Here is a 15642-nt window from a genome sequence, read left to right as displayed (position 1 = left end):
GAGGTTTCAGTTTGGTGTTTTAACATCTTAACACCCGTTTTGTTGCCAGAAAAAAGGGGAAATCCTATTCTCATGAACGCAACACACCGTGGCGTAGCTGAAATGAAATAATGGACACTTTAATCACTTTCTGACTTGTGTTAGCAGCTCCCTATAGCGAATTTTGTGCACGTAACCGATGGAACATATTATTTGAATGAAAAATATAAAATGGCAAATTATTTTATAAACTATTTAAAGTAAAGCAAAGGTGATGTTATGAGAATTGTCAATTTATTATAAAAATGGGCACCCCTACACAGATTTCCATTTGAATTTTTAACCTGCACAAAGGGGGGTTACAAAATTCCACTGAAACAGAGATCAAACACTGTTCTAAGATTTATTGCGAGGAATATATGGTATGCTAAACACAAATTTAGATTTCCATTTGTGACATCCAATTTCATTATCAAACAGGTGCTGGCGGTCCATAAGTTCAAAGGATATAATTAGTACGTGTGGTATTCGCACAAGTCTTAAAGCGCAAGGCTACCGCAAAGGCACTAAAGAACAACATAGTCTTTGGTATGGAACACCTGAGCCATAATTTTAAGGGAAATGAGGAGGAATTCGAGGCCAGATGGTCCTCCCCCCTTAAACAGCATCTGAAATAAGTTAGCAGATGGAGAGTCGGGGCTATAACCCCTGCAGATTAAACAGGAGCCAGACTCGGAGAGGTGGAAGGAAAACATGTGTGTTCAGGTCGCCTCGTGTGTTTTCTTTTCTTCATGTCAGGCGTGTTGTGGTGATATTCCTCTCTCCCCTGGTCATCCCCTCCCCCTTACTTAAAAGAAGACGACCTTCACCCCTTACAGTGGGACTCCACCTGGTTTGGGGCAGCAGGTCCCGTTCCCCATCTGTCCATACCCTGACCTTGTATTACTGGTTTAGTTCGTGTTGGTGTATACGTTGTGTACGCGCGTCACAACGCGATATAATGGGCCCGCGCATCGCCTCAATAAAACAAGGGAACAGCCTAGTCTGCCAGCTAGTGAGTTCACCATCATAAAGCAGATGTCTTCAGTTATCCCGATATTCTCACAGGTGGGCTGCTCCTAACGTTAAATTGGTGTGCTGTTCCGCAAATGTTTGAACATTACCAAAGGCACATTCTGTGCGTTTGATAATGTAAAACATTTTTTATGAGAATATATGTACATTTCTGCTGTTGTCAGAGACACATCTGGGAAATTCATTCCTGATAATTTATTTACGATATTTTACTTTGTTAAACACATGCCAAGCTTGCTTATGTAAGTGATCCGGTGAAATGTGGACAAACTTTCTTCAAGAATTAATTCACAAATTAATAACGTTAACGATGAATAATGAAAACTGTGATGACAATGCAAGCATCAAGCTACTTTTTAAATAATTATTAACCCGATAATTATCCAAATTGGGCTATTAACATCACGTCCTGAGTTCGAGTATCCATGAGGAACAGTCAAAGAGCAGAGTAAACTTCATGTGTTTCCCCACATGAGCAGAAATTCTTCTGAGATCACTTAAAGTGATTTTTAAAAAAATCCACATTAGGGGGCACATATTCCTACATATCTCACAACAAACCAAAATGTTCATCGCATGGCAACCGAACCAATATTTATCATTTTCCAAAGCTGGAATTTAGTCAAATTAAGTGGGATTTTTTCTTCTTCTATTCTAATCTCATGTGTTTTTTATGCATCTCATCATCAATGACCAACCTGCGACCATGAACTCACTACAGTTGAGAATCCAGCCTAAACCACAGGTATCTGCCCGTATTCAACCACCCAGGATTGTCAGCACTGCATCAAGGCGTCACTTGACACGCATTTACGAAGAACTTGCCTTTCCGTCGTCCTTGGTCGGTGTGCCCAGGGTCCCGATCCTATTGTACAGCTTGCTGGCCACTCCGGCCATCCCACTGGCCGCCTGTTTGAGGGCGTCCAAGCGCGCTGTGCCCCACTGCGGCGTGCCGGGCAGCGAGCTCGCTCCGGCGCTGCCCGTCGCCGAGCAGGGCACAGACTGCAGACGTCCTCGCGACCCTTCCATGCTGGGAGGCAGCGTGTGCAGTGTGCGCGAGCGAGCCACCGCCGCCTGCGTTTCCGGGGAGCTCGGGGTCTGGTGGGAGAGGTACGGCATGCTGAGCCGCCGAAAGAGGCCGCGGCGAGCGCGAGAATGTGCCGACGCCTTGCCGTCACTGCCGCTTTTCCCGGCCGACAGCTGAAGGTCGTGCAGGTCCTCCGTGAGCCTCCGCATGGCCTTAGGCAGCCGTGAGCGCCCATCGACGGACCTGTCCTCCTGTTCGGCCGCAAGCAGCGAGAGGGGGTCACAGCCCACGGAGACGCTCGTCCGCAGGACGGGCCGGGGCATTGAACTCGTACGCTTGTGTCTCGTGTTCTCACGCCGGGAAAACTCCACATCGGAACTGTCCACAGTTTCTGAACTTCCGCGCCAATTTTCTCCGCTGCCGCCGAGTCCTTTGTCATGGGAAGGGTGAATATTTTCACGGTGAGTGCTTCCCGCTCGCTTGTCCTCAATGTCAGAATAAGAGCGGCTGAGTTTGAGGCTTTCTGTCCGGTTCTTGGTGGAGCTGGGTTTTTGATCTCGTTTCACTCCATTGCCAAGGTGTTTGTGTCCGTCCGTGCCCGGAACTGTGGGCTCTACAAACACAGAATCTTCTGCCACATGGCCGACATGTGTTGACAGCTCTGCAACTTCTACAATGTAAGAAAAAATGCGAGTTACATATATGCTCAACATTAATGAGAATTCTGCAGAACAACCTAAAACATAACTATATTTTTATTATGTATTTAATTATCTAACGTCACGTTAAAACTTTTTGTAATCGACTGAATGCAATGGCCTAACCAGTCTATGAACATTGTTCATCCCATATTACAACTGGCTCCTACCAGAAAAATGTGGAATTTTCCCAAATGGCTCAGGCCCTTTAACAGAGAGATGAGTATCACCATATTCCTTTTTGAGGATGGAAATTCTTTGACTACACCGATAAGGCACCTCTTGGTTATTCAATTTCATTTCGCAGTCTCTCTCCAAATATACATTGTGTTTCTGACACTGCTGTTGTACTACATCAACAGCATTTAAACACAGCGCCAGAGGTGGCTCTTACCAGCGATGTCACCGACGTATGTGATGGGCCTCTCCTTCGAGTTGGCCGGCAGTTGTCCAGACGGAGGGATGTCACCAGAACTCTCCGTACTCCCGTGGCTGCTGTTGTCCTGCCCGGCTTCGTCTTGAAATCCACAAACAGGGATCGTGGGGTCAATCGCAATGATAAATGTACACAAACAGCCCTTTTTTGTCAATCCACTGCTTAATGAGGGCCTCCTTGCACCGTGCAGGGTCATGGAGGTTATTTATACCAAATGTAACCATGCTCAATCCTGGCTCAATCCTGGCTCAATCCTGGCTCAATCCTGGCTCAATCCTGGCTCAATCCTGGCTCAATCCTACTGTAACGACATAAATGGGCCGTTCAATGGCTACAGTGGGTGTACTATACACAAGGGCTCACTAGGGGGCAGATTCCAGATGTCACGGAGGTCAGGTCAGGACATGACACTCCGGGTGAACCCGCGAGAGCACGTGACCGGACGAGGGGGCACGGGGGGCCCCCAGAAGGGGGTGAGCGGGCCACGTGATGTGGACCCAGAGTCTTCGCGAAGGATCGAGAAGGGGGCGTGACCAGAGGCGGAGCTCGGTCACGCCACAGGAATTATAAGCCGAGTCCCGAGAGGGAGCGTGGCTGTTCAACCCGGGAAGAAGTCGTCTTCTCCGATCTTCGCTCTTCAGTACGCAACGACACGACGGCGTGTCGGCAGTTCTAGTTCAACCATATAGAGAATCCGTTCAAGTGGTTAGGTGGTTAGGAACGGGGGCCACCACCTTACGTAGTTAACCTGTAATGTACATAGTCGCTCGGAATGTCCATAGTTAACTTTGGAACGTTGAATAGTGTTGGTTGTGTTAGTGAATAAACGTGTTGCCTCCCAGTCTTGGTGTGCGCCTGATTAGAACCCACTACACTATCACTAGAATGGCAATGGCTGCATATTGAAACTAAAACTATTGCTGAAACTATTTTTTATTTCACCAGGCAAAGACCACTGAGCTATACAGCTTTTTTTCAGAAGTGGCTTGGCCACAAATGATAGCTCAACGAAGTGGCTTATCACGTGGAAATGTATTGCAGCCAAATGGGTCCCTGTCCACTGATCATCACACAGCATGCTAGTCATCAGACTCATTAGAAAAATTATGCTGTTTACACTAAATGGTGACAACAGGGAGGGTGGAAGGCAGGAAAAGGGCCATGACATAATTTGTGACTTCATCAATTAGTTAAATCTGTTATCCTTCAGTGTCCCAACTGCATCCCCTTTATTAGGTTTCGTACCTTTTACATTCCATTGTATAAAAAATGTATTGCATATGAGAGGTGGTATACGTGAGGCCTGTCAGACTGTCACACAAGTATGAAGTTTATTACCCACGCCTGTGTGCGGTGTGAGCTATGGTTACTAAGAGCATGCTTTTAATAGTTATTTTCAATGTCATAGGAAGAGTTATCTTCTCTCCAAACTACTGGACACCTGTGAAAAATAACTTTATAGCTCATCGGATAACTCCAGAAGAAATATTCTGCTTCTGATTCGAACAAACAAGTTTCCGTCACCCAGTGGAATCTGGTCTCCACGAGCCAGTACAATCTGGTTCCTGGCACAGTCATTCTGCTGGAACTGCTCTGCTACGTGATGTAAATGCCCTTCTTTCTCTCCTGAAACCGGGGATCATTCTACCTCCCTTCTGTTGTATTTGCAGATTGTGACAACGCAACACATTCATTAAAATTAACTAGACTTGTCTATGCAATGTGAGTTTGGAATGTATCACATGAAGCTAGGGATTTAAGGGTCACGCTAACCAAGGTTTCCTGCAGCAGCCAGTAACTCCCCTCTTTCTTCCTCAGCCCCAACAGGTTCCCGTCACAACACTGAACTGTCGCCATTACCCTGTCTCAACTACCCATCGACCAATGAACCCCCAAGAGTCTGAAGTTTTCCGATGCAGCAGCTGTGAATAAAACCTAATACGTCATTGTTTCTCAAAGTTGATATTATAAAACTTGCCTGCCGTTCAAAATGCCTGTGGCAGATCACATGGCTGCTCTTAGTAGCTGTTGCATGCTCAATTAACGTCCAAAAATTGCATGTCCACTCGAGTCTCTGCTAATGAGCAACAAATTATAGCACTGACTAAACAGGCAACCCTTGATTATATCGGCACAGGGTTATTAGTAAGGAGCAGCTAATAATTGAATCGTGCGTGTAGATTGTTTTCTCTCGCAAGCCTGGTGAAATCCGCAACCCAGATAATCTGCCCACAGATAATCGAGAGTGAGCTTCTATTTAATCTCCTGGCATGGCAGATTGAATAAAGAGCACGTTTTTAATGTCCTCCCACCTTTCCACGCAGAAGTGTAAATCGCTACACCACTGCTAGTCGATCGGCAGGTTCTTCGTCGTGAGATAAAGTGTTTGACTTGCATCCCACTGGGATTTGTGCACACAGCGTTGAAATGCGGTGTTTTTTCTGGAAGACTTTGCTGTTTCTTCCAGGATTTTTTTCTGTTGCGCATAGTCACTTTAAGATGTTTCTTGTTCACGTTTTTATTTTTGTTGCGGTTGCACCCGAGTCTAGAGCCGCATGGCTCACAGGGTTATACCTAATAAATTAAACTGAAACCTTTCAAGACGAGCAGTCATGTAGGTTATCCTGGGAGAGTAATCTAGAATCAGAATCTTTTGTCATCCTGGGCTCCAAATAAGCTCGAGAGGAGTTGTCTAAGAGATCACTCTCATGGAGGCCCTTCTACCATCATCGGCGTGAGCAAGCAACTGCATGGCTTTATTTCTACCTCGTATAATCTTGACAGAAATGCAGTGTCCTAAACAGAGGATAGTATTGTGCATTGTAAAAAGAGACATTCCCCAAAGGTTCTCAACAAGTAATACACGGAAAAAAAAAAGTATAATGACCAACATCTGTGTTACAGCTGCCTACCAAATTAAAACATCTTCCAATGACCAGGCCAGTGACGGCGCTCGGCTCTACATGGGGAAGGCGCTCACCACAGACGCTGGAGAAGGACCGTCGGCGAGGGTGCTTGATGCCCTGGCGGAAGCACGCGACGGCGCGCACAACGTTGCGGAGGCGGACCCAGAGGCAGTACCCTCCGCGGTTGCCGCCTGGCCACGTGCTCTCCAACAAGGCCTGCAAGTGGAGGCCACGGTCAACAACACGACTTGGGAACCCAAAGCATCTTTTCCCAAACAATCGATATTGAGAGCGGGATAAGTAATACTCTTTGGTCACTTTATCGAAAGAACCAAAGAGTAATTCCTGCAGTCACGAAAGCTTCAAATCAAGTGGGATAAGTAGTATTTTCATAGGTTTTATTACAACGCAACGCGAGCATGATACAAAGCGTCAGTCACCGAAATAAGTGGGGGGGGGGAACAAAATAAATGCGAACAACAGCCCAAGTTCGACGCTACAGGGCCTAGCGAAAGGGGAATAAATAGCGGGGTAGTTTTAAGCTGCTGTCGGAGCGGTGTCGCAGAAGTTTTCGCACTTCACAATTAATTAAGAGACTTGAGTTCGCCCTCCCCCCAAACTCCCCCGCCCCCTTTTTCCCTTTAATTTTGTTCCTCTTCCCTTGCCTTCCCTTACTCATGTAAAAAAAAAAAACTACGTTCCCGCTCGCAGTCCCTATGTGAGTGGGGCAGTGAACCCAATCTTCTCCCCTTCCCAGAACCCACGAGCACCAAGTTCGGACTTTGGTCCATAAATTTCTGTACCAGTCCCCCCACCCCACCCCCCTCTCTTGTTATGGTTCTCGCCTTTTATCGGCCTCTTGTCAAATATAAAAAAAAAGCATTTTAAAAAACGTGAGTTCGATTCCCGGCCGTGACTGACACCAATGCAATGGTATCTTCACCAGAGCTGGCCATGGCTCCCTTTACCAACCGGCACTGAACAGCGCGGTGAAGTATGGTCAAAACACCCCCACGACCGATATGGTGTTGGGAGGCGTTCGTTCAGAAGTGGATTGAGAAAGGGCTGTAAAAATGTGATTTTTACTTCAATTGAAATCTAAGAATCGATGCTCTTGCTACCTTTACCATGCAGTTGCATTATTTCTCATGAAGCTTGAAATTCAGCACAGTTGTACGCAACGTTTAAATATCCTCATTACTCAAGTCAATCACGTTAAATAGTCCCCGTGTCAATGAGCCTCCTCCTCACCTTTCTAAAATGCCTTGACTTATTATTAATTTCATTTATTTTTGTGCACGGTTGCACTTTATTTTGCTCAGTCGGTTAGCTACGGAGGAGTTTCTTTTTTCTCATCCCTGTTGCTGTACGCCCCCCATGTACCAATCCTGTTCTGCTGTAATGTGCATTGATGCCTACTTCATTGAGGGCGATATTGGCATGTACATTAAAAACTGATCGACCGGTAACCCCTGCTAAGGCTCCAAAAGATTCTTATCTAATGCCCTTTTAACCACTCTCTTTTTTGTTCCTTACTGCCCATGTTTCTGCAGCATATAACAGCACCGTTCATATTTAGTTTCAGTCGGACTGGGTTAGGTAAGTGGAACAGTTACCTAACTGGAACTGGAACAGTTAGGTAACTGCCACAGAAACGTACTTATTCAGCAAGTGAAATAAGATAAGTGAAACTATGCATTAAGTATGAGTGACCGAAATAATATATAATTGCATTGTCATGTTTTATAGTTCAAGAGCAGCTTCGTTATCCAGAGAATTCAAGCCTTTATAATCCCGCTGGCATGCTCGGAGACACCGCACCGCTGCATAAATGACATACAGTGGAGTTTCGTCCTCCTCCAGTCACACAGCGAGCTGTCGCAAGACCCAGTTGTGGTCCCCTATCTTGCGCAGCTCCTGGCCACAGCAGAAGCTGTAGAGTTGCACCCACTGACACCGCGCGTGATCAAAGACGGGTATTTGCGTGGACGCGCTGCTCACGAGCAGTTGATTTCTGCACATCCATTCGCCTTCACTCCTCACCCCCAGGCAGTGTGGATGCCCCGCAGAGCGTCTAGCAGTCAAGTGTTGGCTGATTGTGCCCATGCAGACACCCAGTGCTATGCTACAGAGCAACTCAGTAACTGTGCAAAGTGTTTGGACACGAATACCCTACGTGGAGTCACCCCAGCAAGTAGGGAGTTCCGTGAGCACACTTTAATTTTAATCTTCTCGCGGTGGCATCAAGAGATTGAGGCTCCAACCCAGAGCCACTCCAAGAAAGACGGCCAACTCTAAACTAAGCGTATACCCGGCTCTGGCATTGTGCACGTGAACAGCACTGGACACTGTCTTACCTGTGCTTGGCTGAAGTTGTCACATGCAGCAATAGTCCTCAGTGCTAAAGAAGTAATTGCTCTGGCTAGAAAAGTCGCAGGTTTGCGATACGGGACAAACGTCATTTGAAAGCGCAAATCGACGATAATGCACGGGAGGCAAATCGTAAATGAAGATGTTGAAAGGTTTGTGGGGGGCATGCTTCGAGCACAGAGGCAAATCGTTCTATTACACCTGCAAAGAGCTGACCTTGTCATTCACGTATACTCAGGAACACTGACCCAAGAGGAGCAGCCTAATGCAGTGCACTTACGAGCGCAGCAGGAACACAATGCGGCGAGGTTCCCACCATGCCCCCCCCCCCCGCCGCCCAACCGTAAGTATTCAACCTCGCACGGAGAAATTGAATCTGCCATTATGATCCCGGCCAACATGTGAACGCGCGTGATTGCCCCCACGGTTTAGAAACGGAATGGTCTTGCACAGCTGAATATCCCTGCAAAGCTCAGTGACTTTGCACCTCATTGTTGAAGCTACGCGTACATATTTGGACATCTCTGAAAAAATAGCTTCAGAGCTCATTGGTTCCCCGCAGTATAAATATTCTGATTCTGAAAGACGGCACATTTTACCAATACTATACATGCCGCGCCAACCTTTGGTCTAATAAAAAAAGCGTAGTCCTAACCACGAACCACCCACCTGGAAACAACGGTACAGAGTGCTTATGGCACATAATGATATGGAACACCTGAGCCATAAGCTCAAGGGAAAAGAGGGAGGAATTCGAGGTCAGATGGGCCCCCCCTTATGCAACACCTGAAATAAGTTAGCAAGATGAAGGGTCGGGAGACAGGGACTGATGCTAAGGGGCATAACCACTGCTGATTAGACATGAGATGGATTCGGAGGGGTGGAAAGAGATAATGCTCATTTAGCAGGCTCTAAGAAAAGCTGTCTTGGGTGTGGACCAATCAATTTCAAGGACAGTGCATACATTATCAGAGTTGTGTTTTTTTGGTTTGCATTCCAACCGCAGGTATTGTGGTCAATGCAAACATGACTCCTTGTAAAAAAGGTGTCAGTTTTGCTGCCAGATAAAATGGTAAAAAACAAATTATCATATTTTGCTACTGGTAAAGGAGGTTCCAATGGTGTAAATGCTTACCCCGAGCTCTCATACTCTGATGGTGCATTGTGTTTGAGTTGTGCGCCTTTTGGCATCATCTGGTCCAACATCACGTGAGACTGGGCTCTAAAAAAAGCAGTCTCGGGTGTGGACCAATCAATTTCAAGGACAGTGCATACATTATCAGAGTTGTGTTTTTTTGTTTGCATTGCAAGTATTGTGGTCAATGCAAACATGACTCCTTGTAAAAAAAGGTGTCAGTTTTGTTGCCAGATAAAAGGGTAAAAAACCAATTATCATGCTCATTTAGGTCACCTTTTATGTTTTTCTTTCCTTTATGTCAGGTGTGTTTCAGTTATATCTCTCCCCTTGCCATGCCTTCACCCCTTACTGAAAAAAGCGACCCTATCCCCTCTCGGTGGGACCCTGTCTGGTTTGGTTTAGGTTGATGGGTGCGTACGTGCGTCGCAACGTGATGTAACGGGCCCGCACATTTTCTCGGTAAAATTAACTATTAAAAAAGTCATTGTCCTGCCCTGTCAATCTATGTTTATGAAAGGGGAAGAGGGGTGGGTAACACTCAGTTGTCCTCAAATACTCACAAATGAAAAGTCACGAGGACCAAGCAATTGAGGCACCTCGTGATGTGGGACCTGAGCACTCAATCTGTCTGTATCGTGCCTTCCATGCCGGCAGGTGACCCGGAACATGGGCCAAGGAATAGAAATTGGTTTCGTAACCTCTCAAGGCAGCAAACCGCACGTACATGGCCATGCCTTCCCTTCCTCTGCACTATACAAAAAAATGTCGGGCAATCTTTACGGCGCTACATTGACACCATCGTAAGTAGCGACATGCTTTTAAAAATACGATTGTTTTCAGTGCCCAGTTATTTTCAAATGTGATGTTTTTGAGAGAGATGTCACCTTATACCTATTTAATGCATTTCTTATACCAATTTTTTTACCAGGCTTTTCAAATGGTTTCTTACAAAACAGCTAAGGTGCACCGTTTCCCAGAGCAAGCGCTACATTTTTTTGAAGATGATAGAGTGAGATCAAATACTACAAAAAATCCGTGCGCATTAATCTCCACGCAAAACTACTGCAAGTTTCATCTGCTCTAACTTCCACGTATGTACACCACCTGACCCACACTGTTTCGACTACTACCGATACCATAAGCATTGCTAAAAGCACATTTCGTGTGCGTAGAAATTATCGTGATGCACCGAAAATCCGTTGCGATTGTGAAAGGAGCTTTCAAAAAAAACTAATCTAAGGCTCCACTAGAGGGCAGCAATGGTAAACATTTAAGTGGCTGACAGTATGAAAAAAAACTTACGTATTTGAATTCAGCAACAATGCTTCAGTTTAACCAAATAAATAAATAAATAGGCTTCCGAACAAAACTAAACAGTGAACATTATTAATGCATAGAATAACGTAATGTTTGACTTTCCACTGAGAGGTGACCTCTGCTTCTAAGATCAACGTCGAACTTATACTCCCAACATTGAGACGTTAAGGGACCATTATTATTGTTCAGTCCCTTCACAGCAGATACTCGTCCCGTGGTATTCCCCACTGGCAATGCAAACATTCTTGGCAAACACAGTTCAGATCACATAGGAGAAGGAAATTTACGTGTTCAAACTGGAAACTTTTTATTATTATTCCTATATGGCAAAGAACACGATAAGTTTGTTTTTTGACCTCGAATAAATCTTGGCAGAAGTTGATTGCGTAAAAACCATAATGTTGCAATGGCTCCTGAATTCTGCCATTGCAAGTGACACTTATGCATAAATGGTAAAGTAAAATAGTGTCGAGCAGAATTCTCCTCATGACCATTCACACAACACCAGTCTAGAAATGCTGCTACATGTTTGCCAGGTCAATACTTCTCGATTCCCTGGGGACCTGCTGCAGGGCTGCTCAGACATTACCCATTTATTGAAAAAGTGCGTGTGAAAAATGTGTTTGCTTTCCGTGGTATGGTCAAACTAGCTTTCCAAATAACGCCATACTCCTCTATTCTAATTCACATCAACAGAGAGCATCGTTTCCCAAACACTCACATCGTGTCCCTCTACAGTTTCTCTTGCACAGCTGAACCTCGATTGTTCACCAAGAACTATTTATTTCATTGAATCACCGACGAAACTATGAGCATTTATGTTGTTCTTCGTTGACACAACTACGTATTTTATATCCTGTCTTGGCTGTATTTGTTTCATGTGCGCGCCTCTACACTTTTAATACGAGGGAATCTTTGAAATGTAAAAATGCTGATAAAAGATTTATTTTAAAAATATATTTTTACTGTGCAGTTCTGACCAGCCTTCCCCTCACACCTTGTTGTAGTAGCCATAGGTGATGGCATTCGGATGAATCCCGGCCTTCTTCATTTCAAACAGCACCTTCACGGCAAGGACAGGGCGCCCGTACTGTCCACACACCTGCATCAAAACGCGGTAGCAAACCTGTGGGGCACGGGACAATGTCGCAATCAAGATGGGTTCGTCGACAAGCCAGGCCATTCTCCTCGACTTCTTGCTTCAATCAGTTCAACAATGCAACCCAAGGCATTTTTGCTCACTGAGCGTGAACACAATTTGCTTGTGTTTGGGCAATCCATCAATTATTACCGCTGTCACACAATCCAATAACCGTGGCATAAACACACGAGGGCACGCAAAACATGTGGCTGTGTAATATTACGTTGACTGCTCGCAGTGGTGTAGAAACACAGGCTGAACGTACTTTACAAAAGAAAGTAACTGTTTTAAAATGTAATTATTCGTCTTTAACTTAAAAGGTAGCTTTAGTTACAGGCGATAGAAGAAAAATACCTTCACCACGAGTGAGCACTTAATAGTGCAGAGAGTGAATGTTGCTAATAATTACGTTTAAAGGAAGAAAAAAATAGACATACATTGCGTGCATTGTTCAGGTCATGCTGGTCCAAGGTTTACCAGGGACATTTAGTCTATTCATTTTCATCTCACGGGCAGACTTCTTCCCACTACAATCTACAACCAAATAAACGTACTAGATGGGCATATGCAACGGTAGTGAAGTCCAATCAAAATTTCAACTGATTTAATTGTAAAATAAAAAAAATACTATCCAAACGAATGCAATGGTATTTGCAAGGTGTCTCACTCCAGTTATTGTTAATATCCCTGCTGTGCTGGCCTCTATAAGAGGCAAGTAAAGAATCGCATACTCGTTACGCGTGTGTAGTGGCATAGAATAGTAATGTAGCAGCATAGCGCTCGCTGCTGGCAGGAAAGGGGACCTACGGCTAACAGCCGCCCTGACGTCAACAGGCCACGTGACACACCAGAGGGGGATCTATGGGAAAGGTCACAGAAGGGGCACACCAAGAACCCGCTGGTAGGTTCTAGAAAGGGGGCGTGGCCGGGGGGCGGAGCCAGGCCACGCTGACAGTAGAAGAGGGGCTGTTGATTGTAAGTGGGATCCCCGTTGTACTGCTAGATATGGTTAATTTCCCACTATGCTAGCTTATACACAAGTCAAATTAGGATCAATCGATTTATCGGATCAAACAGACCAATTCATTTCATTTAATCTGACAAACCACTGGCATTTACGTTTCTCTTCCTCGCAAATAATGGTTCTCTTCGCGTGCAACGTGAATCACAATCGACACCATCAACGCTTTTAGGGTTTTCTTTCAAGACACACGCTCGGACACGCTCGGACACGCTCGGACACGCCGCCGCTCGGCAAGCCGGGCGGGTACCTCGTCGGGGCACTCGAGGCGGTGCTCCTGCATGCGCAGCAGCACGGAGTAGGCCGTCTCCAGCACGCGCAGCTTGGAGTGGCGCGCCTTCGCGTATGCCGGCAGGCAGATGAACCACAGGCTGTAGCAGTTGCCCAAGAGGCACATTGCCCACAGGTTGGGCACCGCCGAGAACTTGCGAGCGAGTTTCTGCGCAAGCTTGATCTCCTGCAGCCGGGATGGTCAGGTTACAAGGGGCGCGCGTGTGTGTGGCTCGCTCACAACAAGCGGAGCGCTGGGCGACTAAAATGCAGCAAATTGGCAGAGTAGGAGGTACAGCTGGTGCAATCTGCCAGTCATTTGAGTCAGCACACCCATGGCACCTGGGTCTGTCCCGTAACCTCTTGTCAGCGTGCCTTCGACACTTCACGTGGCCTCAAGGTGCACCTGGCCTGGCATAGGCGCAGTGGTGACGTCACCGTCACTTAGTGGCAAATGGTGGAATAGATATGGGCTCGTTACACCAGTACGAATGAATGATACTTAAAATGCACGTGTGTAAAGTGCCTCCTGTAAACACTCGGGATAATGGATAGCAGACTATAGGACTGACATTGAAAAATAAAGTTTGAAAATTAAAACACATGGTCAAAGTTAAGTCAGTGTTTCCATGCCCAAGCTACCATGGTGCAGCATACGTATCCAATGGAAACCCTGAGCGAGTGGGTGGAAATTCCACAACCCGATAGCCAGGGTCAGTTTCACCAAAGGACAATCACAAGTGATTTCCCACAAGTACAGAGTTTTGCATCGTTGAAGGATAATGGGCTAATAATAAACTCTACCAAGATATGTGGCCGGCATAGATGAGTAGGCCAAATTACCCACAAGTGGGGTCTTTTAGAGCTCTCTTTAGTAGAGGTCCTTGTGCCAGCAGTGGCATAGGCGAGCAATAGCAGCCCTGCACCTTTACCTATTTAACCAAATTTCAAAAGCATCTCTAAATGGGGCAGAGAGCAATTAACATTGGATCTCCAAGTCGGATTTCAGCACGCAACTTTCCGACAGCGAGTTCAAGTGTTCTGCCGACAATGCTTTCCGCTTTTACCACGTGTTGTTCGGCAATGTTCCGCTCATTAACTCATTAACTCTCACCAAAATACTGACAAAACACACAGAAGCGCAAAAAACAGCGCTTTAAAAAGAATTTCAGTGGTTTTCATTGGTGGTCACCGACACACTCCGACTCATCACCACCGCGAGGTGCCTAGCACAGGATTAAACTATTTTTATTTTACCATGCAAGGCCCACTGAGCTATATAACTCTTTTCCAGAAGCGACCTGGCCACAAACGATAGCTCAACGAAGTGGCTAATCATGTGGACATTCATAGCAGCCAAATACTCTAAACGTACGTTGATTCTAAATGTTGAGGGGAAAACCGGAGTACCAGGAGAAAACTCCACGGAACCACGGTGAGAACATGCAAACTCCAATAAAGAGGCGTCAGGATCGGGATCGAACCCACGACCTCCTGTATACAAGGCGAGGTAGTTAACATCTCGCCAGCATGGCACCAATTGAGAATGGTGCTCAATGGTGACCAGTCAAAGCGTAGGCTGGTGACAGCTGCATGAACAACCCCGAAAGAGGTGGTGCGCGTGCGGGCCATTGTTACCTGCTGAGTCCTGCGCGTGACGAGTGCGGGACTACCGGGGACCCCGGCGGCCCTGGGAGCCGCCTGGCTCGGCGGGTACGCAGCGCCCCCGTTGGGCCTCTCCAGCAGCTCGGGCTGCAGCGCGGGAAAACCGTCGTAGCTGTAGGAGGCGAGCGGCTCCGAGTTGGGGCCCGACGGGGCCGGGGGCGGCTCGGGCGGCATGACGAGCACCGTGTGCTCGCCGCGCAGCGACTCGTCAAACTCGACGAGCCGCGTCTCCTCGCCGTGCTCTACGTCGACCTGGCGCAGCAACAGCACCAGCAGCGGCATTAGCAGGCGGTAGCAGTGGCAGCAGCAGTACCATCGGTGACACCACTATCAGCGGCACCATCAGCAACAGCATAAGCACCATCAGTGATGCCACCACCAGTGACGCCAGCAACAACAGCAGCATTAGCAAGCGAAACAGTGGCAGCAGCACCAGTAGCAAAAGCAGCAGTGATACAAGCATCAGCATTATCAGCAATGGCAACACCAGCAGCAGTACAAGCAGCACCAGCAACAACACAGATTACCTGGTGGGGCATGTTACGGTTGGCCTGACAATTCTATTTGGGGTCACGATTCGATTCAACAATTCGATTCCAA

At 46.6% G+C, this 15642-nt stretch overlaps 1 protein-coding gene across 3 annotated transcripts in view; it reads right to left on the bottom strand.

Moving 5' to 3' along the window:
- LOC133346457 (C-myc promoter-binding protein-like) overlaps positions 1-15642 on the bottom strand; it is a 120064-nt gene that overhangs the window by 25432 nt on the left and 78990 nt on the right. For all 3 annotated transcript variants that reach the window (XM_061558030.1, XM_061558031.1, XM_061558032.1), the window contains 6 exons: positions 15016-15294; positions 13358-13564; positions 11943-12071; positions 6195-6336; positions 3173-3295; positions 1875-2750 (listed from right to left, as the gene is read on the bottom strand). In XM_061558030.1, the coding sequence (XP_061414014.1) occupies positions 1875-2750; positions 3173-3295; positions 6195-6336; positions 11943-12071; positions 13358-13564; positions 15016-15294 (1756 nt within the window). The remainder of the gene's footprint in view (positions 1-1874; positions 2751-3172; positions 3296-6194; positions 6337-11942; positions 12072-13357; positions 13565-15015; positions 15295-15642) is intronic.

This window comes from Lethenteron reissneri, chromosome 24 (assembly GCF_015708825.2).
Source record: "Lethenteron reissneri isolate LAM-NWPU_2019-01 chromosome 24, ASM1570882v1, whole genome shotgun sequence".
NCBI classification, from domain to species: Eukaryota; Metazoa; Chordata; class Hyperoartia; order Petromyzontiformes; family Petromyzontidae; genus Lethenteron; species Lethenteron reissneri.
This window is presented reverse-complemented; position numbering and strand designations above follow the sequence as displayed.